We start from the raw sequence: 26,639 nt of genomic DNA on the forward strand, positions 1-26,639 counted from the left end.
AAGCGATCTTTAGATACACAACATGTCTTGGCTAAATCAACTGCATCTGGGGTAAAATGAACCCTTTGATAAATCATGCTCTTAATGTCTTCATAGTGTAGTATAGTGGATAACAACACTGCTTGCTCTATGGCAAACTAGAGCTTCCCTGGCAGGGCACACTATATTATTATATATACTATATACTATACCTGTGGATGATGACTCAAATGTAAGTCTCTCTGGATAAGAGCATCAGCCAAATGCCATTAATCTAAATGTAAATCAAGCAGCAGCTACTTTCTCCAGAGGAGCCTACAGTCACGACCCTACAGAAACATGAACGTCAGTCAGTTCAACAATCTACCTGCCTGTGGTAGGTAACTAACTGCTCGGTCAGTTAGTACTGCAGGGAGAGGGCTCGCTCAGCTGCTCTAAGGGTCTCTAATTAAGCAGATGCATGTGTGCGAGAAAGAGAGAGACCACATGTCACACGCCTGCGGTGTGTCTCATTATAGCCTTTTCTGACAGAATGTGACAGAATGTGGCATTTGCGAGAAAGATTTGCAGTAATCATGTTCTGAGCAAAGATCAGTAGCCCTACTGGTGTTCAGGGACAGACTTGAACGAAACCAACTGACATTTCATACGCTCTCTAGTCCTGTTTTAGTACTGCATTACATTTACAGCTTTTATCCATTCAAGTAGCAGTAAAAGTCACTCGTCGGGTTGTCCAGCCAGCCACATCATCCAGGAGAGCTGCTTTTATTTTGAATTTGGGGGCTACTGACTGCTTATGACAGACTGATATAGAAATATAGAATAGAAAGTTCTGGCAGTCACAAGGAACAATTTTCACCTTTAATATGCCATTGCTTTTACACTCACTTTGCATTATGACTGTTATACGGACCACCTGGACTTCAAGAAAATACTGTACAATACTCTGCTCTGTATCACTGGGCAATTTGATAATATTTAATGTTATTGTAATGACAGTATCTCTAAACATGCTTTTTGTTCTTCTGAGTGTATCATGGATATAGTACTTTTAGTACACTGATCAACTGCATGTTTAATTATAGGGAGAGCCTAGATATGTGCCAACATATCAGATATCATTAATAAAGCGATATAAAATTCTTGGAAGTACTGTGATATATTTATCCCATATCGCTTACCCCCCGGTGCTACGCTATGCTCCTTTACAATACATGTCCTTTAACAGTGTTGTCAAAGAATACAGAGTACATACACTTAGAAGTATGTACTTATAGTCCAGCTGGTCGATATTACTATCACACTGCACAATTAGTCTATTAAAGGGGAACAATAGTACAATTAATGAAGCAAACATTTCAACAGGTGCCCAGAGGGTAGGCTGAATGTCTAATAAATTCATGAGCCATATCCTAGTGAGTACGGCTACGGTGCTGAAGAAGGCACGGGGGTTCTGAATATTGATCATGAATCCCAGTGTCTAGAATGTGGTGTGGGGGGCAAAGGCAACCATAGAGGGGCAAAACCGGAGGCATATTTAAGGTGTAGAAATTGGCTATATATATGCAGATAGTATTGCATAATGCAGAAAGTATTCTTACACATTAAAGGGTATTTTACATTAACTACAGGGACAAACTGGTGGGGCTATTCTTTGGTAATAGAAGTTTGAAATAACACTTCCGGTCCACCGGCAGGCCCTGGCCTTTTTAAGGGGTTAACATAGGTCTTTATATACAGGTCTATATGGTTTTGTGCAAAATGCATTATTGTATTACTCAAGTATAGTACTTTTATACTTTTACTTGAGTAAAAAAAAAAGACAACCATACACCATACTTCAACTTTTACTTATTTTCTAGTATGGGACTTGTGTACTTCTGCCACCTCTGTTTAGTATTAACTCGTACATCTAGAACTGGGTAAATATATGAAACTATACTGTACTTACACAAAATCAGTTAAAAAAAACTAAAGATGAGTTCAGAATGTATCCCGCTATACACTAAAAAATAATTAACACAACAGTTTAGTAAGGATGCTGAAATAAAGAAAAAATCCAGCGAGAGTCAGTTCTGCAACTGTGGTGAGCAGAAAAGGATCTCAGAATGCACAACATGCCCAACCTTAAGGCAGGTGGGCTACAACAGCAAAATATCACATTGGGTTCCACTTTGGTCGGCCAAGAACAGAAAGGTTAAGCTGCAGTAGGCACATGCTCACCAATGGTAGGTCAGAATTTGCCATCAACAACTTGAATCGATGGACCCAACCTGCTTTGTGTCAACAGTCCAGGCTAGTGAAGGTCGCTCGGTTGCAACATCTGATGATCGTTGCTGACCATGTTCCTCGCTTCTTCACCACATTTTACCCATCACTGACACTAATTCAGCATTTGTGAGCCTGTGCGGTGGAGCTGGGGTCTCCACACATTCCTTGTCAGCTGCCCAGCTGTTTGAAAAGAGGCAGTGGCTGGCTTTGCATGAACTGGAGAAGGCATTTGTTACGTCCTTGCCCTCCTAGTGTGAGGAGCATTGCTACTGCTAGGAGGAGCTACGAATGGTTAATGTTGTTAATTTGGCATTACCAATCGATAATATCTTACCAAAATTAGATTAGTACTAAGATCTGAGTACTTTTTAAAGGTCCTGGGGTAGATGGTGATGAGATGCAGTGTTTTAGTCAAGTGGCAGCTCCAGGTGGGAGGCAATGCTCATGTAAAAGCTCCGGGCAGGAGGCAATGTTCAGTAACAGCTCTGGGGAAGAGACTGTTTCTGAGCCTGGTTGTTTCCTGTAGCATTTACCAGATGTTACAGGCAGTGGCTGGGGTGCTCTGCATTTTGATGCTGAGAGATTTCTGGAGGCAGCTGCTCTTGTTATTTGGTATAAATCCTATGCTGGGCAACCCAGATTACTTGCAGTTGCAGTGCTTTCGGGTCAGCAGAGTCTAGTGTGCCTAGTGTGGTTCCAGTAGGACAGAATGCTTTCAGTATTATTCCAGAAGGAGTTAATCAGAATCTGTATGGGAAAGTATAGGCACTGTACTTCACTAAGGCCTGCACTGATGTGGACACAGGAAATTAAAGCTGGAGACATGCATCTCATTTTCACTAATGTGAAAAGTTATTTATCTCAGTGTTACTGAACTCTACTAAAGCCTGAGTAGACTGATAGTTCACTGTGCTGATCAGGTATTTATTTCAGTGTTACTGAGCTCTACTAAAGCATGAGTAGACTGATAAATCACTGTGCTGATCAGGTATTTATTTCAGTGTTACTGAGCTCTACTAAAGCATGAGTAGACTGATAAATCACTGTGCTGATCAGGTATTTATTTCAGTGTTACTGAGCTTTACTAAAGCCTGAGTAGACTGATAAATCACTGTGCTGATCAGTTATTTATTTCAGTGTTACTGAGCGCTACTAAAGCCTGAGTAGACTGATAAATCACTGTGCTGATCAGTTATTTATCTCAGTGTTACTGAACTCTACTAAAGCAGGCACAAATCACCCAACCTCCATCCAAATTCTCACATTGGAAAGCAGGAAATAAATGGGCTAAGATAACCCAAGTGGCTGGTGTAATCCTTACATGACAGGATTGACACTAATTAAAAGGAAATTTGACTGTTAGGATGTAAATGGCTGGAAATGGTCAGTACACTGAAAAGACTGAGGACTGAAAAATACAATCCACAGTAGACTGAAAATCTAATAGTATTGAGATACAATGCTTAGTTGTGATGTATTGAAATATAAGTATTATGAATATATATATAGTCATATAGTTATTTATCTCAGTGTTACTGAACTCTACTAAAGCATGAGTAGACTGATAGTTCACTGTGCTGATCAGGTATTTATTTCAGTGTTACTGAGCTCTACTAAAGCATGAGTAGACTGATAAATCACTGTGCTGATCAGGTATTTATCTCAGTGTTACTGAGCTCTACTAAAGCCTGAGTAGACTGATAAATCACTGTGCTGATCAGTTATTTATCTCAGTGTTACTGAACTCTACTAAAGCATGAGTAGATTGATAAATCACTGTGCTGATCAGTTATTTATCTCAGTGTTACTGAGCTCTACTAAAGCATGAGTAGACTGATAGTTCACTGTGCTGATCAGGTATTTATTTCAGTGTTACTGAGCTCTACTAAAGCATGAGTAGACTGATAAATCACTGTGCTGATCAGTTATTTATCTCAGTGTTACTGAGCTCTGCTAAAGCCTGAGTAGACTGATAAATCACTGTGCTGATCAGTTATGTATCTCAGTGTTACTGAACTCTACTAAAGCCTGAGTAGACTGATAAATCACTGTGCTGTTTAGTTATTACTGAGTTCTGATTTAGTGAGAGAATTGTAGCCGCTCATTAATGCAGTAAATGGTTTTACCGCAATGCTTATTACACTTGTTCACAAATGTTGTTTTAAGTTCTAATGGGTCACTCCGTTAGCCGTTGTTCCACTAGCAGCACACTTTAGCCAATATGAGCTAATATGAGCTAATACTAATATATTCTCTAACTTCATATCTCTTCAATCTTCTTTCAAAAGAAGTGCACATAATTTCTGGTCAGCATGTAAATAAGGGGAGTACAGATACTTGTCCACACTTCAAGCAATGCCCTGAAGTATTTATTTACCCTTATCGTAATTGAGTTTTTAACATTGTTTAAATTATTGTACGTGAAGATCCCTGCACAAACCCCGGCGGGGTTTTACACCAGTGCTGTCATTGTTTTGTTATATTCTGGCCATGTCTTTTCTAATCTGCAAATAAACTGAATAAATTGACCAACTCAAAGCTATGATAACTGCGTAATGTGTTCATGTTTTACTGAAAGATAGCGAGTTTCCTTTTTCCTCCCTAAAAAGTGCCCCATCCCATCAGAATGGGAAATCACATACATTCAAAAATGAACAAAGGCTTGCATTTGGATGAGGAAGATGAAAATTTGGCATCAATAAAGCATGAAAAGAAGAGAAATGGCTTTCATTTGTACCCAGTCCTGTACGCAATTCAGCTGGAGGGGCATGCCAACGATGGAGCTGTCTTTTTTTTTGTAATGTGAATAAATCACACACACACACACACACACACACCACGTTTATGATTGATTTATCAAAAGACACATTTCCAAAAGGTACTTCACTAGTGGAGCTGTCACAACATATACAAAAGAGAAAGGAAATAAAATAAATAAATAAGGCTGACAGTCACCAGTTTCAGTAAGCTGTGGAATCCTAGTGGAGCTGGAGTATTGACTATACATGCACCAGCTAATGTCCATCACCTCCTTTAGAGTGAGAAAAATGGCTAGTGTCAGTACAGTGGAATCGCTGTCAGATCGCTGTTCCTTAGCTGGATTAATATTGGTTGATATTAATGAATTAGTCTTACTTACCTAGACTTATCCTTTGAGGTTCCACATTAATAAGCTCAGAGGTAAACTGAGGCAAAAACCTGCTTCCTTCTATCGAACCGAAATGTGCTTTCTGATTTACACGAGGAAAGAGATTGATGAAGCAACATTACTGTGAATCCTGGATAAGGGTGATGTGATAAACAGATATGCATCTGCCAATACCCTTAAATCTTAACAGTCTGTATATCACTCAGCTTTGAGATTCATTACTGCAGACTCCTATAATACCCATCACTCATCACTTGGGGAGTTGGCTTTTTTCGTTGTTTACAAAGTGTTTACAGGTGATATCACAACAACAATATTCATTGTACACAATGCAAGTTATTAGACTTGTTCAAGTGACTCGACTAAACTTGGAAAATCTGCTTTTTGAGCTGGAATTCAGGGTACTCTAAAGCTCCACTCGCTGGGGTTGCTCCTTTTCTAATCGTCCAATCTCTAACTACTTCCACTCAGCCTGTACCTTTATCAGTGATGTTAATTTCTGTTGAATTCCAGTACAGCTTATTTGCGATCACTCCACCTTTTTTTTTTGCATTTATTTTGATTTCTTTTGTTTTGTATCTTTATTTGACCTATTTTACACCAAAGTTATTAATTTGATCATTTACACTATTTTATTTTATTTTATTTTATTTAATTTGGCTGACTTATTATTGGCTCTTATTTTCAACTTTACTGATTTGAATTATTTTTATTTTAATTGTAATTGTAATCTCTATTCTTTGACTGACTGACATAAAAACTAAATAAGTTCAGCATTTCATGTTAGCTATTAGCACAACTGTCGTGTATTTGTTGCCATACAATTTGTCAGTCAACTATTTTTTTAAATACGCTAAGCTAGCTAACTAGCAAATAGGCTTACACTGTGCTGTCATTCTTAATTTTGGGTAAAAGCGCTTTGTGATTTTGCACTCACATCACAGTTGAATTAACTCTCAATATTCACAGATTAAACAATAACCAAATACTATTCCTAAGCTGTTTGATCAGTTAGATAACTTAACACACAGATATGTCACATACCTTTGATTGGAGGTGGGTTTAATAAGTGATGTTTTTAGTTACAGTTACAGTTGCACCTTTGTTTAATCTATTTTTACAAATCCTGTGTACAGCATTAGGTTAAAATTCAAATCTCTTGAGTATCTTTGAGTATCATTTAATGGATAAAAGGCCCCAGAGTTTAAAACATGAAAATTGCTGGTATGATACTAAATTTCAGTGTTAAAACTCATTTATATTCCATTTATGAAAATGAACATGTCAGTTTCAAATGTTGTAACCATCACTGCCCACATACGCCCATGTCTCTTTTACACTGCCTTTGATAATAAGCAATACATCCCCTAGAGGCCAGTTCAGCATTGACGGTTTATGACAACAACAAACATGGTGAAGGTGATGGACATTTTGATAAGCACCCATAATCGATGTAAAAAAGATACAGCACAAGTTTCAATGTGTCAGTATGTGACTCAATATTAGCAGTGGACATGTCTTCAATTATTGGCTAGACTGCCCCCATAATTTCCAGGGGTACTGCTCTGTAAGCTTTCACAGAACGTGCACAAATATGAACAAAATGAACGAGTACGGACAGAGGGATCCATCAGCATCCATATCAGTATTTGATGTTCATAAATCAGCATTTACATTAAACATTAAACAAAATATGGTTTAAAAAAAATGGATAAAAATATGCTAAAATGCAGCTTAAAAAACAAGCTAGTCAGACCTATCTGGCCGGGCCAGGTCAGACGGGCCTAAAACTCTAATGAACGACGTTGACATCTTTGTTCATCCCTGCTTTGCAGCAGAAGTTAAAGGGATAGTCCGTACAATTGCAAATGAGCAAAAGAGCAAGCATCATTTGCAAATGGGCAAAAGAATACGCGAATAAACAGACTGACAAACGGAGGGAAAGAAGACAGGCTGACATAGTGACAGAGAGGTTAACCTGCTAGCTTTTGGTTATACTGGTTTTGCTTGTACGCTGATTTTTTCGCCTTAACAATAATCTCTTCTTTTAATGGAGGAAAAAAAAGTACAACTTTGTTATTCTATGGTCAATGAATCATAAAGCTGCGCAGGTGTGACCTGTCCTGGAACCACTCTGCCTCGGAACGGGACGTCACTAGCCTTGGCTCAGAGCCCACAGCCCTCAGCTCACAGCGGAGCTCACACTCCAACTGAGCAGCTGTGCGTAGCTCGGTGTGTAAAATGAATAGCCCTGACAAACAGGGCTAAAGCTAGAGAGGGAGAGAGAATGTGGTGTGTGTGTGTGTATGTGTGTGTGTCTAAGTTTGTCCTCAACTGGCATCCACTTCCCGCCCTGACTGTCTGTCTGTCTGAGTCTGGTACATACAGGCCTGTTCCCACCACTCGAGAGTGTGTATACACATGTGAATTCATCTCGTACCCCAATGACCCAGAAACACAGCCTTCAAGCTCCATTTCCAACAACATGGTGCATATATACTGCACTTTAGCACAACTTGCAACAGGCAAAATTTACATACAGCATGAACAAAAGAGGCATGCAAAAGTTTGGGCACCCCGGTTAACCCCTTAACAATTACTCAGTAACTACAGGGACCTCTATACAAACTGGTGGGGCTACTCTTTGGTAATAGATAGTTTGTAATAACACTTTTTTTTAGGGCCCAAAGCTAACATTTGTGCTTAGTAACACCAGAGATGTTATAAATGAGGAGCTCAGCCACTGTTTGAAATAGGAATGGGAGTTCTCATAACGCTCAACATGCCGCCTGTTTATGGATATAGTCCTACCTTTCCTGACGATCGGCTTGCTGGTTATGCCGCAAGCGGAGGACCCTAGGAGGAATTCAGCTGCAAACCTTAAACAACTCAAATGTTCAAATCCCTTGTGATTCCATGTGCATGTATACAAATATATATGATGATCCCAGAGATCCCAGAACAGCTCCTGTTGGGCCAGTTGTTTGCTACGGACAAACCTTTTCCATTTCTGGCTAAGGAGCTGGAGTCACAGACGAGCCTTGATTAAGGCTTTTTTAATGACAACCATATTTGTGCCCCTTGTCATTTCCATTTCTAATTATCTAGAAGTTACAGTTACATGTACCTAAACAGTAACATTTAATGAATCATGTGTAGGTCCTTCTACAAATCACAGAGAAGGACCAGGCAGCTATAAATCAGACATTTGATTGGTCAGACTTTCTATTATTTCCCTAAATGATGCGCATAACAGAACCCTTTAAAATATCAGCATGCAGTCACGTACAGAGTAGCGTCGCTGAAGTCATACTAATGAGCGTTTTTTAATTGATTAGTACCACTCTCAGACACAAATGTGTCCCCCAGTAACTAAGACTATGAGAATTGAGCTGCATGATTTTTAAATGAAAAGGTATTTGTAAATGAAGCTGTAAATCTGTATAATTAATTATTTCAGAAAAGCGAGACATTTTCCAGAGGGGAGAAATTGTGGCAGTGTGTTACTAGTATAATTGTGTGTTTTTATTGTGTTGCTGTAATACTGGAAAACTAATGAACAGCTTTAGTAAGTCATTACTTTCAGTCTTTCTCATTGTAAGACTTGTGAGTTTGTTTAAGCAGAACAAATCACCAAACTATGCTGGTATCCAGCTTCTGATTCAGAGCACAGAGCAAACAACACATAGGAAGCCTAAGCTTATACACATCAGGCCAATGCTCATAGACACTTATATTCCCAAAGATATATTGGAATAAAACGTGCATCCTAAGTTAATGAATGCCGCAAATTTGGTTTCAGTGAACTGAGAGATATGTTGTGACCAGCTAAGCATTTGTCTGTTTAGTTTTTCCTGCCCTTTCTTTAAAAAATACACAATGTGAGATACTGTGTGTGACCTGAGCCTGTTATATGGTAGCCTGTTAAACTATGAGAAGTGTTGAGGTAAAACCTGTATACACACACATACACACAAACATGAACTGGAGTTATGCTAGAACAAACTACTAACTAAAAATAGCGAAAATGAGTGAAGAACAGATGGTTCAGGGACAATTATGGCACAGGCAAACATACACACCATATACACACATACCCATACATACAAGGTGTGCATGAGAGAATAGGAAATGTATAGATAGATAGATAGACAGACAGATAGATAGACAGACACATAGATAGATGGACAGACAGACAGACAGACAGGTAGATAGATAGATATAGATACACATATGGACAGACAGACAGACAGATAGACAGACACATAGATAGATGGACAGACAGACAGACAGGTAGATAGATAGATAGATAGATAGATAGATAGACAGACAGACACACAGACAGATGGACAGATGGACAGACAGACAGGCAGACAGATAGAAACAATATTGTTTTACAGATTATTCCTGAATGATTGTGATTAAACACCTTCAGTAAACAAACACTAAACGTTCTGCAGTAAAATCTGAACTATCTGCCAAACACACAGCAACACAGAAAAAGGTAACTTACTCTTATAGCCTACAACACTGAGACCAAGAAGTCAGTCATTACAAACAGACTGCTAATGTCAGTGACTGGCCCTGGATGCAAACAGATGGTGAAAAGAGCCAATGGGATAGATGAGTTTCTACTACTCAGAGGTAGTACTGCACAAACAAACCCCACAGGTCAGTGTGTATTATTAAAACACTGCATAGCTGACTCAGTTATGTGGAAACTTTTTCAGGAAGGATTAAATCCAACATCAGTGCAGTTTCTGATTTTGAGGAAAACTGGGCTCCTGGCACCAACCATTTGCAGTTATTTTATTGATTGTAAAAAAATTTGAAAACACCTGTAAAATAACAGCGTTCCACTGTAAATATATCCAAAATATCTGTAAATGTCTTGTTTTCCCACTGATTTGGATTTAGGATATTTGACTTTAATTTCGCCTTTTGTGTCCAAATTCTTATGTTAAAGTTGGGGCTGATCACTGATTGGGTACTGCTGAAGGTTTTACATGCTGCAATCCTTCAACCTGGAGAGCAGGTGTGATATACTGGCAAGCAGAATTACAGAGTCTAAATGTAAAAGTACACAAAAATATAAAACTAATCAGATTGAGCCTAAAATTACAAAGAAAAGCTTTACTGATTAGTATGGATTTAACCCTTTATATAACTATCTGCATGTTTCATTACAGATAATTATTGTACTTTTATAGAAATCTAAATGTCGTTTAGGGAAGCAGACAAATTCTGCCTGTAAAAAATAAATAAATAATATTATTTATTAACAATACATTTGTCATTATTGCTATGCTACTTAAACAAACAGTTGGGTTGTTAGTTGTCATTACAGATACTCAACTGTAATTTTACAGGGTTTCACATAATTTGTTTTTACAGAATATATTTAATAATGTAATCAATATTTTAAATTCCAGATATTCAAATGCACTTTCAAATAATCCACATTCATTTTACTGTTAACGTTTTTGTATTATTATTATTTTTTTGTTGCATGTCTGTATTGATTTTCTGCTTATATGTATTGTCATATTTATATACTTTAAACTTTATAAAGCTTTCTTTTACTGATTTATTCTTTTTTTTATTTTGATAATAACTAAATTGTCATGTATTGTACAGCTTTGGCAACATAGGTTTTATATGCTTTCATGCCAATAAAGCATGATTTGTAAACAAAGAGAGAGAGAGAGAGAGAGAGAGAGAGAGATTGAGAAAGAGAGGCACACACCCACACAAAAGAGAAATCCCTTCAGTTGTTTCAGCTTCTTTCTTTCTTTCTCTCTCTCTCTTTTTTTCTCTCTCTCTCTCCCTCCCTCTTTCTCTGTCTTCCCCTCCCTCTCTTTTCTTCTTGTCTGTTATTGGTTTGCGCTGCTGCTGCGACTGCCACTCTCATCTGCTCTGCAGCATCACTCAGAGAGAGTGAGAGAGAGAGCTGGAGACATATACATAGAGAGAGAGTGAATAGTTGAGAGAGAAATACAATCAGAGAGAGAGAGAGAGAGAGAGAGAGAGCGGCTAAGACAGAAAGAGACAGTAAGAGAGAGTGACAGAGAGAGCAGAGGGAGAGAGAGTGACTGAGACAGAGCGAGAGTGTGTGTGTGTGTGTGTGTGAGACCTCTTCTGCTGCAGCGCGCCGTGGAGTTGATCTTGTCGTTCTCTGAGCTGAGCCTGCAGGTGCTGGATCTCGCGCTGGAAACTCGCCGTTTTGCCCGCAAAGTCCTGCTCCTGCTCCTGCAAGCGCTGGTCCAGCGCACACACACCCGCCCGCGCCTGCTGCTTGAACACCTAACACACACACACAGAGAGTCAGACATAAACCACCAGCAAAGAGGTGCAGACAGAAGCGCGTGCACACACACACACACACACACACGCTCAGCGATGGTAGAGCCAGGAGGATATGCAACAGTGAGATGAACGTCACAGTGGAGTATTTCCAAAACACTCTCTGAGGAAGGCAACAGAGAAAACACGAGAGCCTCGGAGGAGCCAGACGAGCAGATAACCCGAGAAGGTAGGAGCTCTCTCTGTTCACACGCTAAAGCCCGCTGTAACTAATCATGGCAATGCTGCTGGATTTCTCCAGCCATGAAAAAGTTCAGATCCTGAACCCCTGTACCCTTCCTAGGTAAAACTACAGAACAAGAGGATTCTGCTGCTTTCTGCTCTCTGGAACTAAAACACAGTTGCAATTATGCTGGAGTTACTTAGTTTGACCATGTGATTCTGTAATGTCTCAGTTATCTCCATAAAAACACAGTGTCTAGGAATTGGTTGAGTAATGACGTGAGCCACAGCTGTGCTGTATTTTGGGAAGAGGTGGGATTCTCTGAAGGCTCTGTGTGTGCGCGTTTGTGTGTGTGTGTGTGTGTGTGTGTGTGTGTGTGTGTGTGTGTACGCATATGCAAATATCAGTAGTTCTGTGTTTCAAACAATGAATGATTTGTCATAGAAATCATTTAGAAAGAGGTGAATCTTACTGAAGAGAGGAAAAGATATGAAGAGGAAAAGAAAGGAGGAGGCAGGAATAAAAAGGAAAGAAGGGAGAAGAAGAGAGGAATGAGAAATGAAGAGGAAGGGATAAGAACTGAGGAAAGGAAGGGGAGAGACAGGAAAAGAGAGGAAGAGACAGGAAAAGAGGAAAAGAGAGGAAGAGACAGGAAAAGAGGAAAATAGAGAAAGAGACAGGAAAAGAGGAAAATAGAGAAAGAGACAGGAAAAGAGGAAAATAGAGAAAGAGAAAAGGGTGAAGAAGAGAAAAGGGTGAAGAAGAGATACCAAAAAGAGAAGAGATGAGACAAGAGAAAAGGGGAAGAAGAAAAAGAGAGGGAGAGACAGGAAACAGGAGGAAGAGACAAGAAGAGAAAGGTAGAGAGCGGGTGGGAAGAAAAATGACATTTGCGCACACACACACACACACACACCCTCCAGCCACTGCAGCTCCACACTGCTTGGTGTGAGCAGCATTTAGCTTGAACGCGGTAGTGCCTCCTGTTTGCCTCAGCAACAAGTACATTGACTGCATCTGCTGTAGAGCTCAACTGAAACAGAGGCAGACTAAACTGCAGCACTGTCCTTTCCAATACACTGACCCTACCCTCACACACACCTTCACAGGGGAAGAGGGTCTGACCGGTTCATACATCAACACATGTTCACACAGAGGAACGATTAGCATGTTAGAAAAATACTTCTCTAATAACCCAGAGAGGGAGAGAGAGAACAACAGACAGAGAGAGAGGGGGGGGGGGGCAAGAGAGAGAGAGAGAGAGAGAGAGAGAGAGATGAAGAGAAAGTAAGGATACAGAATGAGGAGAGAGAAAGAGAATAAGGGGACATGCAGACAGAGAGAGAGAGAGAAAGGGGACATGCAGACAGAGAGAGAGAGAGAAAGGGGACATGCAGACAGAGAGAGAGAGAATGAGGGGACATGCAGACAGAGAGAGAGAGAGAGAGAGAGAGAGAGAGAGAGAGAGAGAGAGAGAGAGAGAATGAGGGGACATGCAGACAGAGAGAGAGAAAGAGAGAGAGAGAGAATGAGGGGACATGCAGACAGAGAGAGAGAGAGAGAGAGAATGAGAAAAAAGAGAGAATGAGGAAATAGAGAATGAGGGGACATGCAGACACATAGCGAGAGAGAGAGAGAGAGAGAGAGAATGGGGAGAGAGGGAGAGAGAGAGAGAGAGAGAGAGAGAGAGAGAATGGGGAGAGAGAGAGAATGAGGAAAAAGAGAGAATGAGGGGACATGCAGAAAGAGAAGGAATGAGGAGAGAGAGAATGATGGGATATGCAGACAGAGAGAGAGAGAATGAGGGGACATGCAGACAGAGAGAGAGAGAGAGAGAGAGAGAGAGAGAGAATGAGGGGACATGCAGACAGAGAGAGAGAAAGAGAGAGAGAGAGAATGAGGGGACATGCAGACAGAGAGAGAGAGAGAGATAGAGAGAATGAGGGGACATGCAGACAGAGAGAGAGAGAGAGAGAGAGAGAGAATGAGAAAAAAGAGAGAATGAGGAAATAGAGAATGAGGGGACATGCAGACACATAGCGAGAGAGAGAGAGAGAGAGAGAGAGAGAAAATGGGGAGAGAGGGAGAGAGAGAGGGAGAGAGAGAGAATGGGGAGAGAGAGAGAATGAGGAAAAAGAGAGAATGAGGGGACATGCAGAAAGAGAAGGAATGAGGAGAGAGAGAATGATGGGATATGCAGACAGAGAGAGAGAGAGAGAGAGAGAGAGAGAGAGAGAGAGAGAGAGAGAAATGAAGAGAGAGAGAGAATGAGGGGACATGCAGAAAAAGAGAATAAGAGAGAGAGAGAGAGAGAGAGAGCGAGAGACAGCGTCTCTCCTTGGTTACTGATGCTAAACTAAATTAGCTCTAGATATCAAAGCCTGTAGGGAGCAAAGCATGCTGGGAACTTTGCCAGGAAGAAAGTTTCCAACGCCTACTAACACTTTGTGTGTGATGCGTACGCACGCACGCACACACACACGCACACACACACACACACACACACACACACACACACACACACACACACACACACACACACACATTGATTAACTGATTGGCAGTGATGGTTTGTAACATAGATAACTCTCTGCTCAAAGGCCCTCCAGAGAATCAGCTCAAGACAAGGAGAGTGAAGTAATATGTGTGTGTATGTATGTGTATGTGTGTGCGTATGTGTGTTTGTGTGTCTCTGGCCCCACTGGGGTTTCTAGTTCACGGCTATCTGTCGATACGTCCGGCCGCTCCCCTCACACACCAATCAATAACGCTCTCATACTCAACAAACCATGCTCAATAGCGCTGGCTGTGTGTGTGTGTGTGTGTGTGTGTGTGTGTGTGTGTTTTCATTGTGGGCAAGCAGACGCAAAAAACCTCTCTGAAATGACCCTCTCTGCAGATGAGTAATAATTACCCTTAAACAAGGAGGGATCAGCTCTAGTCTCGCTCTCTCTCTGACTGCAGTGGTGCAGCACTACAGTGTTCCAGAGGATAAACAGAAAAAACCCATTTCACAATAATCCTCTTTAGTGAGACAACTGTAGCAGCAGCACCAACACACACAGCTGCACTGTACAGGAAATGGAGTGTCATCATAGTGTCATCAAATGTAGTGTCGCAGGGACAAAAGGTCATCATATATATATTAATGTTAGGGATGTCCAGCTCTGATCCAGGGGACATGGATCCGGATTTCAATCCCATTCCAGTTCGAATTCTTTGTTTTAACCATAGTGCTCAGGGCGCCATCTGGTGTCCTCAAGGTGCTATTAATGCACATTATTGCCCAGTATAGCCGGCAGCAGTGCGGACGTTCTCAGAAGGTAAATAAAAGAGCTGAGAGTCTGCAGTGTGGAGCTATGGAGCTTTTTTTTTTTTTTTTTTTTTACAGTGGAACATGAAAACAGAACATAATATCTGAACCTTTATAAAATGATCACTGAAATAAATCAGTTGGGGAAATTTCTTCCCCCCTAGATATTCCACCATCAACTGTGGGCGGTATTATTGAAAAGTGGAAGCGTTTAGGAACGTTTAGGAGTGTCAGACCATCTAAAGGTACAGAGCAGGGTCGCCGAGTACCGAGGAGTCTCAAACCTCCTCTGGCATTAACATCAGTACAGAAACTGAGCATCAGGAGCTTCATGGCACGGGTTCCTGCGGCCGAGCAGTTGCAATGCATGCAAGCCTTACATCAACAAGCACAATGCAAAGTGTCAGGTGGAGTGGAGTAAAGTGACTAAACACTCTTCTTTATCGGGCATTCTGATGGACAAATCCAGGATGAGGGAATTGCCAGAAGAATGGCACCCCCTGCCTGACTGCACTGTGCCAACTGTAAAGTTTGGTGGAGGAGGGATAATGCTGTGAAGTTGTTTTTTTAGGGGTTGGCCTATGCTGCTAGTTCCAGTGAAGGGAAATCTTAATGCTTCAGCATACCAAGACATTCTAGACAGTTGTATGTTTTGTTTTTCTTAACCTTGTGGAAACAGTCTGGGGAAGGCCCTTCTCTGTCCCAGCATGATTGTGCCCCTGTGCACAAAGTCATGGTCTAAGGTTAGGTGAGTTTGGAGTGGAGGAACATGACCGGCCCACACAAAGCCCTGACCTCAACCCTACTAAACAACTTTGGGATAGCCTACAACAGAGATTTGTACCCATCAGCTAGAGTAGTTACAGTTGTACCATCTCTACCTTACAGGTCGTATTTGCATTAAAGCTCTTTCATAAGGGAATGTAACATTGCAGATAATATTCATACACAGAAAAACAAGTCGACTGACACAACTTCCAGTCCAGTTAGAATTAAGCCTGCATGTCCCTTCATAGATTATTCTTGAGCCAGGAAGAAGAGTCAGGAGACTAGAGGTGTAGGGGAAAGTGTATTCAGTAGCAATTGTTCAGTATCAGTGTCCTATCTCAGTCTGAAGACACTTGGTTGTACCAAGGTCTTCATAGGCAGTTTTCATCCCAAGGCAATGAGAGCTATAAACAGGTGTGAATACACACACATATATATATATATATATATATATATATATATATATATATATATATATATATATATATATATATATATATGATAGTTGGTCATCTTTATGACCCCCATAAATCACCCCTGGGACTCCACATACATATATACACACACATGCTGTTAAAAACTACTCTATCCTTATTGACCATCCTGTCAAACGTTCTAAGGATTGTAGGATTTGTCTCCCTCCCACTGTGTAAAACGTGTGAAGCAGTAATGGCTCTGGATCCACCCCACCGCAGCTACTGACACCTGAGCCGTGTTGTTGTCTCCCTCGTTAAGGACTGTAGCACAGCACTGCACATGTGGTTTCGCTCTGCCAGTTTTGGTTTCCTTGACTCTGACTTCTCAAGATTTTGCCCCTTGTTTACAATTAGCCTTAGCTTAGTAGCAGCTAGTCTACACATTGAGCCCTCGTTTGTTTTTAGCTTCAGAGTTTAGCTTTTGTGGGTTTCCCCTCATCACCTTCACTTAGTTCTCGTTTCTCTTTTTTTTTTCTTTATGTTGCACTTCGGATTACTCGCTGCACATTCAGCCACAGACATCAGAACTAATTGCTTCGTATATCATTGTGAAATCCAACATCTTCACCAGACATTGCATTTTGGGTCTGCATTGTGTTGTATTATACATAAAGCATAAAGCTCTGTATTATATACTTTTTTTTGAGAAAGTTGTTTGTGATGTGGACCTTATCACCAAAATCATTCAGAGCTAAAGCCAGAAAACACATAAAGGAGGAGGAGTCAACCCAAGCGTGTGTTTGCATTTGTTTCGGAAGTAAGCGCCGCGTTTCCCTTTTTGTCCATGTAGCCTCATTGCAGTGGAAACTGTAGGTTGGCAATTGAATGTCTGGCCCCAGAGAGTGGCCTCTCCAAGGAGGATACAGATGGAGACACCTGGCTTTAACAGGCAGTTTTGGGGATTGTTTAACCCCTCTGAATTAGTGTGTGTGTGTGTGTGTGTGTGTGTGTGTGTGTGTGTGTGTGTGTGTGTGTGTGTGTGTGTGATAAACTAAAGAGACTAGTGCATCTAAAAATATGATATCTGTTATCATGTGATATCATATTTAATTTTAATAAGGTGAATCAGGTATTATTCATCAAGTGAAGTGACCGATTTCACAAGCTCATGAAAATCAGTAATATTTTATAAGATCAAGCCGTATATTCATTTATACTTTGGTTGGGGCTCATCTACCACAAATTACTGCATCAGTGCAGCGTGGCATGGAGGCAATCAGCTTGTGGCTCTCCTGAGATGTTATTGAAGCCCAGGTTGGTCTTCAACTCCTCTGTATTGCTGGGTCAGGTGTTTCTCATCTTCCGGTTGACAATACCCCATAGATTCTCTATATTCTCAAGTCTGGAGAGTTGGCAGGCCAACCTAGCATAGTAATCTCATGGTCTGCAAACCATTGGGCCAACTGTCAAGTCAGCAGTCTTCCTCATGATTGTGGTTGCGTGTGCTGAACTAGAGCAAGAGATATGCAGCATGTATACTGTTTAAATAGTAATTTACTCAAACTTCAAATGAAATATTCTAATAATTTGAGCTAATTTGAGTTGAAATTGGCCACGTTATGTGTAATGAGTATAAAACATTACATTTATTAATGAAATTATGAGCAAAAATAAACCTTTTACCACAACCACAATACTCCACACAGTAAGCTATAGATGACCTTATGCTGTGAACAGACACTGGTGAATGCAATGTGGAAGTGTGAGTTCCACCGGTAAACTTTAAGCTGTTAGGCATTAGATTTGCATGGTATTGTGGGAATTGTAGTGGATTTACACGTGTCACTACAGGAATTGTAGTCTTATTGTAAAAGCACATCAAACATGCTAATGTTTGCACACTACAGGGTGTACTGACTACCTCTATAGGGGCTACTGTAACTGTAACTTGCAATAATCTCATCCACCTGCTGTCTTTGTGTTCATTCATTTATCCATCCAGTCCATATTCCTTGGTAAAACCAGCAGCCCCACCTTTCAGACATTGCCTCAAGGTGGAGTTTATTTAGTGAGTGAACACAGCAGGGTCTGCTATACCTGCTTAATATGTAACGCGTGTTTCACTCATTTCTCCCCTCTTAACCTGTGCTGTTGTGTTTAGTTTGGTGTGAGACGAATGTCAAACTCAAAAGATTGCGGGCACATATTAAGGTCGCATCAATGGACATTCTGCGCTGTACCTGTACATCTGGCCTTCATTCTCTCTCGGTAGCAGGAGCTGTATGCAGGCTTAGTGGCAGACATAAGATGATTGTGTTTAGCAGGTAACGCCTCAGTAGCAATGACACACAAACCCACAAACCCATGACTTACTACAGCAAGGTCAAATTACATGCACTGATGCGGTGGAACTCATGGCTTGCAACACCCCAGGTGAATGTGGAGGGCTGGGCGGATGTAAGATTTCTCAGTGGTCATGAGCTAGTCTTCAAGAGTAGGGTGGCGGTGCTATTGTGCATTTGAGGAACTAATAACAATGGAAACTGAACAACGGAAACTGGACAATGGCCACTAAGGAAAGATATGAAGTGGAAATAGATCTGTAATACTAGTGTAGTGGTGTGTAGGTAGGTATGCAGCACATGTCCACCTCTAAGGAGGCTGATTTACAGTATACCCACATACACTATATGGACAAAAGCATTGACAAAAGCGTATGACACTGGAAATCAAGAGTATACAGTTTATCCTGCTATCGTTGGAGTTACTGTCTCTACTGTCCAGGAAAGTCTTTTTTACTAGATTTTGGAGCATTGCAGTGAGAATATGATTGCATTCAAGCAACAAGAGCATTCATGAGCATGGTGGATGGTCTCTACTCCAACCTTATCCTCATCCCCAACCATCATTCCAGAGAACACAGTTTCACTACCCTACAGCTTCATGCTGGGTGGCTTTATACCCCTTTAGCCCACACATGCAATGCAAAATAGCTTCAGAAGGGGCTTAACAATTCCTCCTGTTTTACAGTCCCCAGAGTCTTTCAAATCTCATTTGGGGTTCTTTGAGAGTCTTGGTCCGTCTTACTGCACTGCTCTTTAAAGGTGTATCCACAGGTTTTTGATGATGCTTAGGTTGGGGGGCTGTGAGAGCCGTGGCAAAATCTTCATCCTGCATCGGAAGGTAGTTCAGTGTGGATTTTTAGAGGTGTGTTTAGGATCATTATTCTGTTGTAGAAGCCATTATCCTTTCATCTTCAGCCCTTTCCCCTTGTACAGATGGTGGGATCTTTGCTTCCAGAATTTGCTGGTATTTTACTGAATCCATTCTTCTGTCTATCAGTGAAATGTTCATGATGAGGAGGCAGGAAAGATTTTCTTCTGATGACTCTCTATGAAGAATCATGTAGCTGCACAGTAGAATAGTGCACCACCACTCCAGAGTCTGCTAAATTTCTCTATAGTTATTTTGCAGTCCAATGTTCAATTAGCCTTTTTTAGAAATCCTATAAACAGTTTTCATTTCTTCTTCTTCCAGAACTCAACCTGACCTCCACTGTTTCTGTTAGCTGCAAGTTTCAGTTAGCTGTTTGCTAGAGGAGCCCATGGCTGCTGATTGTTGGGCCAAGGTTTGAGGAGTCTGAGGATTTATAGAGCTTTGAGAATTGAATCATTTGGCCTTTTATTTTGGTAAATGTAAAGCCAAAGCTTTAACAACCTGATTAAGCGAGTAAAAGTTATCAGATAGTTTTTTTTTGGTACAAAACCTTTACTTATTTAACCAAAAAATAAATATAGTAACAGGATGGAAGTTAGTGTTATGCAGTGTCTCGATCGCCACCATGGTGTCTCTATGAATAGCCAAATAGAGTTTTATGAATCTGGCAAGGTATGTGTAGTTACAATTTACTATGGAAGAAATTTTATGTTGCTTTCAATTCTAACCAATTTATTTGATAGTTGTGTCTCATTAACAAAAAAAAGAGAAATTAAATAGAAAGATTTGATTGTTATGTCCTTTAGGAATCCTCTAATAAAGTGTCTGAAATAACATTAAACATCCATGGCACCATGTAAGGGTGAGGTTATACTAAAATAGTAAAATATAATTAAAAAATGATCTTAAGGGCTCCAACAGATTATAGGGTGGACCTCCCTCTCCCCATATCATGTAGTAGCATCTGTTAGCTGACTTAACAGAATTGAATGTTCCATGTGTACTGAGCTGTCTGATAAAACTGCATTGCCCGTAGTTAAAATACACATGGTGGTGCTTCATGTGAGAAACAGGTACTAGCTCTCATCCTCCCAGTGTTTGTAGCTTTGTGTGATTGGAGAGACCTAGCTAGTGGGTGGGAGTTGGACACTAGGATCATTTCTTATGTATTTAGAAATATATTTTGTTGCTGTGATCGATCCAATGGATGCCAGTAAATCAGAGGTAGGTCCATATGGCTAATGAGTCTCAGAAAACACTGGGGCTAGACAACATGTCATATAATTCTACATGCTGCGATTGCAATATACCTCCAAATATATTGATACAATAGTGAATCCTTAATAAACAACATTGTTGGGAATTGGCACCTGCGTTAGTTTTGACTAAAAATGTTTGTTTGTTAGCCTATATTAATCCTTTGACTTGGTCAAAACCAAACTAAAGGTGTTTTATTTATATTTGAAAGTACAATTCTGCAGGATATGATACTACTTTACCTTTAACACTTCAAGATAAAATATTTGTGAATAAATGATCGACTTATCGACATATGAGTGCTTAACATTTACTTACTAATTCCTTTTTTCTGTCAACTTCATTATATCATGGATCCATTACAAGTTTCCACTACAGCTTAATAAGTGGCTAAGGATCTGCAAAGGTCTCTGAAACTCTTTCCATGCTAGAATGCTAGACAGACCAACGCACAGTGCTATCAAGCCCACGCTACTTTTTTTTGCGAACAGGTCCTTGACCCAGTCAACCCCCAAGTGGCCTTGCAGCAGAAAACTGCCTAATGAATCTCCCTTAACTCTCTTAACTCCAGCTCTGAATTTATAACATCACTTACATAAGCAGAAGGGGCACAAGACACAAACTGCATTGTTTATTTACATCTTATCTACACCCTGGCGTGTGTCCATATGGCGAGAAAAATGGCATTTCTCCAGCAATGGAATTTACCCAATGACTTATTCTAGTGTTTGTACTATAAAAACAAAAAGGTTAGGAATAAATGGAAAACTATATCATGGAAGTGACAAAAACAACAATTGAACAATTGAATTGACAAAAACAATAATTGAAATTATTTTTTTGAAATTAATTGCTAAAATGTGTTTTTTTAATAATTACTAATACACAACAAAAAGCAAATGAAAACAGACACAAAACAAAACAAAATATCTTTCTTCCTACCTGCTGATTGTTTTGACTGGCAGTGTATATTTGATGAATTAGAGATAGTAATAGTAATATTGAATTAGCACCACATCATCTTCAGCACCTGTGTATAATCTTTGGCCTTGTACTCCTAGTTTGTGAAAGCTAGCTCAACTCCATAGCCAGACAAGAAGACTTTAGTCTTACTTGGATGTGGGAGGTAATGCAGCAGGATGCAGTTAATCAGCCCTTTGTTCACCTTGGACAGCATTTGCTAAGGAGAAGCTAGCAAACTCTTTGGTGCACTACCTACAGGAGTGCCAGGATTTGCTGAAGGAAACAGCGTGTGACCACCTTTGAACAGGAATGGTTTGGGCCGCTCTGAAGCCATGTTGCTCATTGTTTTCACATGATTACTCCATATGGACGCTGAACAAAGGCAGGTGGAGGAGGCTCATTGGGTGCAATCTGCTAGAAGGAGTGGATAGTGGAGGAGTAGAAGCGCAGTGACAGGGCAAATTTGAGCAGCATCTGCTGCACAGGGTTTAGGAGCTGGCCAGCCCCCTGAAGGATAAGCTCAAAGTTAGACAGGTCAGTGCCATCACCAGGCACCACCTGTCTCATATTGAGCAGGCCCCCCTTGTGGTGCCGCCACAACAAATCTGTCCATTCGAAGCATGGACTCTAAAAGACCTCTGGAGGCATCCTGTGGTATCTGGTACCAAGGCTTTGTGGATTGCATCAATGATCGCATCAATGAGCCTTAGGTGCTCATTTCCCTGTTGCCGATTCACTGATATCCTTTATGTTTACATTTACAGTTAAGGCATTTAGCAGACACTCTTATCCAGAGTGACTTACACAAGTGCTTCACTGTTTACTCAGATGTCTTTGGCTAGTTCGTATAGACTAGGATCCAAAGATACCTCTAAGCTTAGATACTACTGAACACAAAAGTCAGTATGGATACCACAATACTTAACACTACACGTCAACCCTAGGACCCTCTAAGAGGTGGGTCTTCAGTCTGCGTTTGAAGACAGTGTGTGACTCTGCTGTTCGGACACCCAAGGAAAGTTCGTTCCACCACTTTGGTGCCAGGAAAGAAAAAAGCCTGGACGCTTGTCTTCCGTGGATTTTAAGGGATGGCGGGTCGAGCCGAGCCGTACTTGAAGCTCAAAGAGTCCTTGGTACTGATGGGCTTTTGACCATTGCCATCGAATATGGAGGGGCAGGTCCAGTCTTGGCTTTGTAGGCCAGCCTCAGGGTTTTGAATCTGATGCTGGCAGCAGCTACAGGGAGCCAGTGAAGAGAACGCAGCAGAGCAGTGACATGGCTGAACTTAGAAACGTTGAAGATGACCCGTGCTGCTGAATTCTGGGTTAATTGCAGGGGCCTGATGGTGCACAAAGAAAGACCAGCCAGAAAGGAGTTGCAGGAATCAAGTCTTGAAGTGACAAGAGACTGAACAAGCACGTGGGTGAGGAAGGGTCAAATGTTTTGGAGTTGGTCTTTCCTTGGACCAATTTTGGTAGGTACTGACCACTGTATACTAGTATTAAACCCCATAAGACCAGCCTGATGTTTTGGAGATGTTCTGACCTAGTTGTCTAGCGATCACAATTTGGCCCTTGTTAAAGTGTCTCAGATCTTTATGCTTGACCATTTTTCCTGCTTTTAACACATCACCTTCAAGAACGGACTGTTCACTTGCTGTCCAATAGATCCCACCCCTAGACAGAGGTCACTGTAGATAAAGATAACCAATGTCTTTCAATTCACCTCTCAGGGGTGGTCATTTTTAAGGTTGATCAGTGTAACACTATGAGTGTTTATTTATTTATTTAAGTCTTTCTGAAGAATTCCCAGTTTGTTTTTCTACTTTGGAGTCAACACTTTAACTAAAACGGATATTTAAAAAGAGTCTGTGTAATAATTATTAATACAATCAATCAGTAATACAATCGTCATCATTTTGCCATTCATATGAATCCAACAACATCAAATACAACAGCAGTTTACTAATTCCAACTCCCCAGTCTCCACATAATCTGAAACAGACTGGACTAAAGCTCGTGATTAGTTTTATTAGGGAAATACGTCCTTTGTGTGTGTGAGAGAACTTAGCATTAGATATGCTAAAACCCAAGCATTAACTAGAGCTTATTGAAGTGCTGTGTAGAAATCACAAGTAGGTTTTGTCAAGCCTTGGAAGCCACATATCCGTCTGGGAACAGTTTCCGCCTGTTGATAAATTTTACCTGAGTGGAAGCTGGCAAGGGCATGCACGCACCATGATGAATTGCTATGCTCAAAAGCCAACATACTACAAGGCACAGGCAAGGCCAGTCTTGCAAAAAGCCAATCTGAAGGGAGGAATTTCGCGATGGCTTAACAGGAACCTTAAAATGCATTAAATTAAAGATGTTCTTCATCTGGAGTTTGAGAAACCCTGTCTGGTTTTAGTGAGTTAGCTTTATGTCCTTGTCATATTAGCCAGAACCAGTTCAACTGTTTAAACCTGGAACCTGACGCTTCACAGTAACAGTAGAACAGGCTGGTAAACCCTGTTTATGAATGCGAGAACGTCACCACAAGACATTAGCTCCAAAAAGATAGAAAGTTCATCACTGTGGCAATGTGCCAAATAATTTCAACTTTCAATACACAGTGTATGAATCTAGCGCTGAATCATCTTGAAGTGTTTGGCCTTTTCTAAGCAGATTCTTTCATGCAATGCAATTTCACTGAAGCCAACTTAACTTTACCCAGCTCTGAATACACTATAAGGCCAAAGTATGTGGACGCCCAACCATATCAACTAGCATCTCAATTAGCTTGCTGCAAATTCCATTCCAAAACCATAGTTCCATTAATATGGGGTTGGACCCTCCTTTGTGGATCAAACCAGCCTCCTAAATCAGACTCAAAGAGCATCTGTGGGGTCTGGCACTGACTTTCCAATCCATCCCAAAGGTGTTCAAGTGAGGTTGAGGTCAGGCCTCTGTGCAGGCCACTAAAGTTCCTCCTTGCCAAACCTGTCAAATCATGTCTTTATGGATCTCAATTTGTGACATTTCACAAGCCAACCTATTGCAAATGTAGTAACAACAGTACATATAATGAACAAATCATAAACCAACATGCAGAGAGTAGAGATGTACAATAAATTGTTTGTTGATGTTTATCATGATGTTGACCTTGGCGCAACCAACATCAGCCAGCTACTAGTCCTTCTATTTTTGGACTATCATGTTTGAAACCTACCCTCAGATTTTCAGTGGTGTTCTAGTCAAGGGACTTTGAGGACCCTTCCTGAAGCCTCCAGCAGTTCCATTTCTTAAAGTAGTCCCTAGTGTATTTAATGGTATGTTTGGATGGCTCTCCTGTTGTATAGCTAGCTTATTTTCAACTCCAGCGTCATGTGCCAGTGAGTGCCACACCCTCTCCTTTGTTGTCATATGGGGGCTTTCTTTGCCTTTGGTCACCATATGAGCAGTTCTATCTGAGCCTGTTCTTGGTCTTCCTTATCTTGCCTCGACTTCCAGTTGCCCTTAACTGCCATTTCTTAATGGAAGTTGAGAGCTGGAAGTGCACTGATATCTTTTTATAGCTTTCCCCTGCTTTGTAGGCACCCGTTTACTTCACCTTCAGACCCTTAGCAGCTGCATACTAGAGCATGTGGTTCATGAGGATTAGCTCAGGGTTTGGTAAGTCAGAGAATTGATTATGCTTTGGAGTAAAAGACGAGATCAGAACCTCTGTATACAACTGCATGTCATACATTGATGCTACCATCAGTTTTGAATATGTTTGAAAAGGAGGAATCTCCTCTGTTTGAGAATGACTTGATCTGCCAATAAGAGAATGATAGATTTGTATAGCCCTGAGAATATGTGGGATTGTGTTGGGAAATGTGAGGAGCAAAAAACAAAACACAACAATTATGTTAGGGGTGTGGACAGCAGTTCATTTTGACCCAGTTTACATGGACTCATTTAAAATAGATACAAATCCGATCACTCATCCACTTCAGGAGGTGGTCTGAGCCACATCTGAGCCATGTTATAGCAGTGTAAACACTTTCGTCTCAACAAGACACATTCTACAACCAAAACCCCTCCCAGCTCAACTGTAACATCAGTAATAATTGCTGTGCAATGAGCGAATTCACATATTCCTCCCAACACAGCAATCAGAATTGAGTCTCACTGGAGACGCTTTTGACCGCGAATGTAACCGCATGTGGCTAAAAGCACAATCCAGACACTAGTCACATGAAGTGACCATGTGTAAACAGGGTCATTTTTAGGTGCATCAGTAATCATATCAGTGATCATATGAGCTTACTCCAATCAAACATAGCATTCTGGTTGTCTGGCTCCAATGGCAGTCCTAGAATAAGCATAAGCATAAGAATCTGAGCCAGTTTGACAAGGGTCAGATTGTGATGGCTGATATGATTGGGTCAGAGCATGTCCGGCAAAAACGGCTGGCAGGACTTGTGCGGTGATCCCGACATGCAGTGGTCAGTACCTTCCAAAAGTGCTGGTCTTAGGTTCCCAAAGCTCACTGGTGAGATCCATGGCGGCCCAGCCTCACAACTTACAGGGTTTGAAGAAACTGTCGCTAAGGTCTAGGTGCCAGATACCACAGGACACCTTCAGAGGTCTTGTGGAGTCCATGCCTTGAAAGGTCAGAGCTTTTTTTGGGCGGCATGCCAATACTAGTAATACTAGTATTATGTCTTTGTAGCTCACTCTATCCTAAAACATGCACATACTCATACATAAAAGAAAACCACAAACCACAGCACAGGCGCAGCCCTGCAGTGCAGCT

The 26,639-nt window shown here is 40.9% G+C and overlaps 2 protein-coding genes across 3 annotated transcripts in view; one reads left to right on the plus strand and one right to left on the minus strand.

The window, feature by feature from the left end:
• The window catches only part of cep89 (centrosomal protein 89), a 167,594-nt gene that overhangs the window by 28,820 nt on the left and 112,135 nt on the right, over positions 1-26,639 (minus strand). For both annotated transcript variants that reach the window (XM_072671305.1, XM_072671306.1), the window contains one exon: positions 11,532-11,701. In XM_072671305.1, the coding sequence (XP_072527406.1) occupies positions 11,532-11,701 (170 nt within the window). The remainder of the gene's footprint in view (positions 1-11,531; positions 11,702-26,639) is intronic.
• The window catches only part of LOC140547977 (E3 ubiquitin-protein ligase RNF182), a 36,329-nt gene continuing 21,021 nt past the window's right edge, over positions 11,332-26,639 (plus strand). The window contains exon 1 of the mRNA XM_072671307.1: positions 11,332-11,930. The gene's annotated coding sequence lies outside the window, so the exon portion shown is untranslated. The remainder of the gene's footprint in view (positions 11,931-26,639) is intronic.

The sequence above is a fragment of the Salminus brasiliensis genome, chromosome 25 (assembly GCF_030463535.1).
Source record: "Salminus brasiliensis chromosome 25, fSalBra1.hap2, whole genome shotgun sequence".
In the NCBI taxonomy this organism is placed as follows: domain Eukaryota; kingdom Metazoa; phylum Chordata; class Actinopteri; order Characiformes; family Bryconidae; genus Salminus; species Salminus brasiliensis.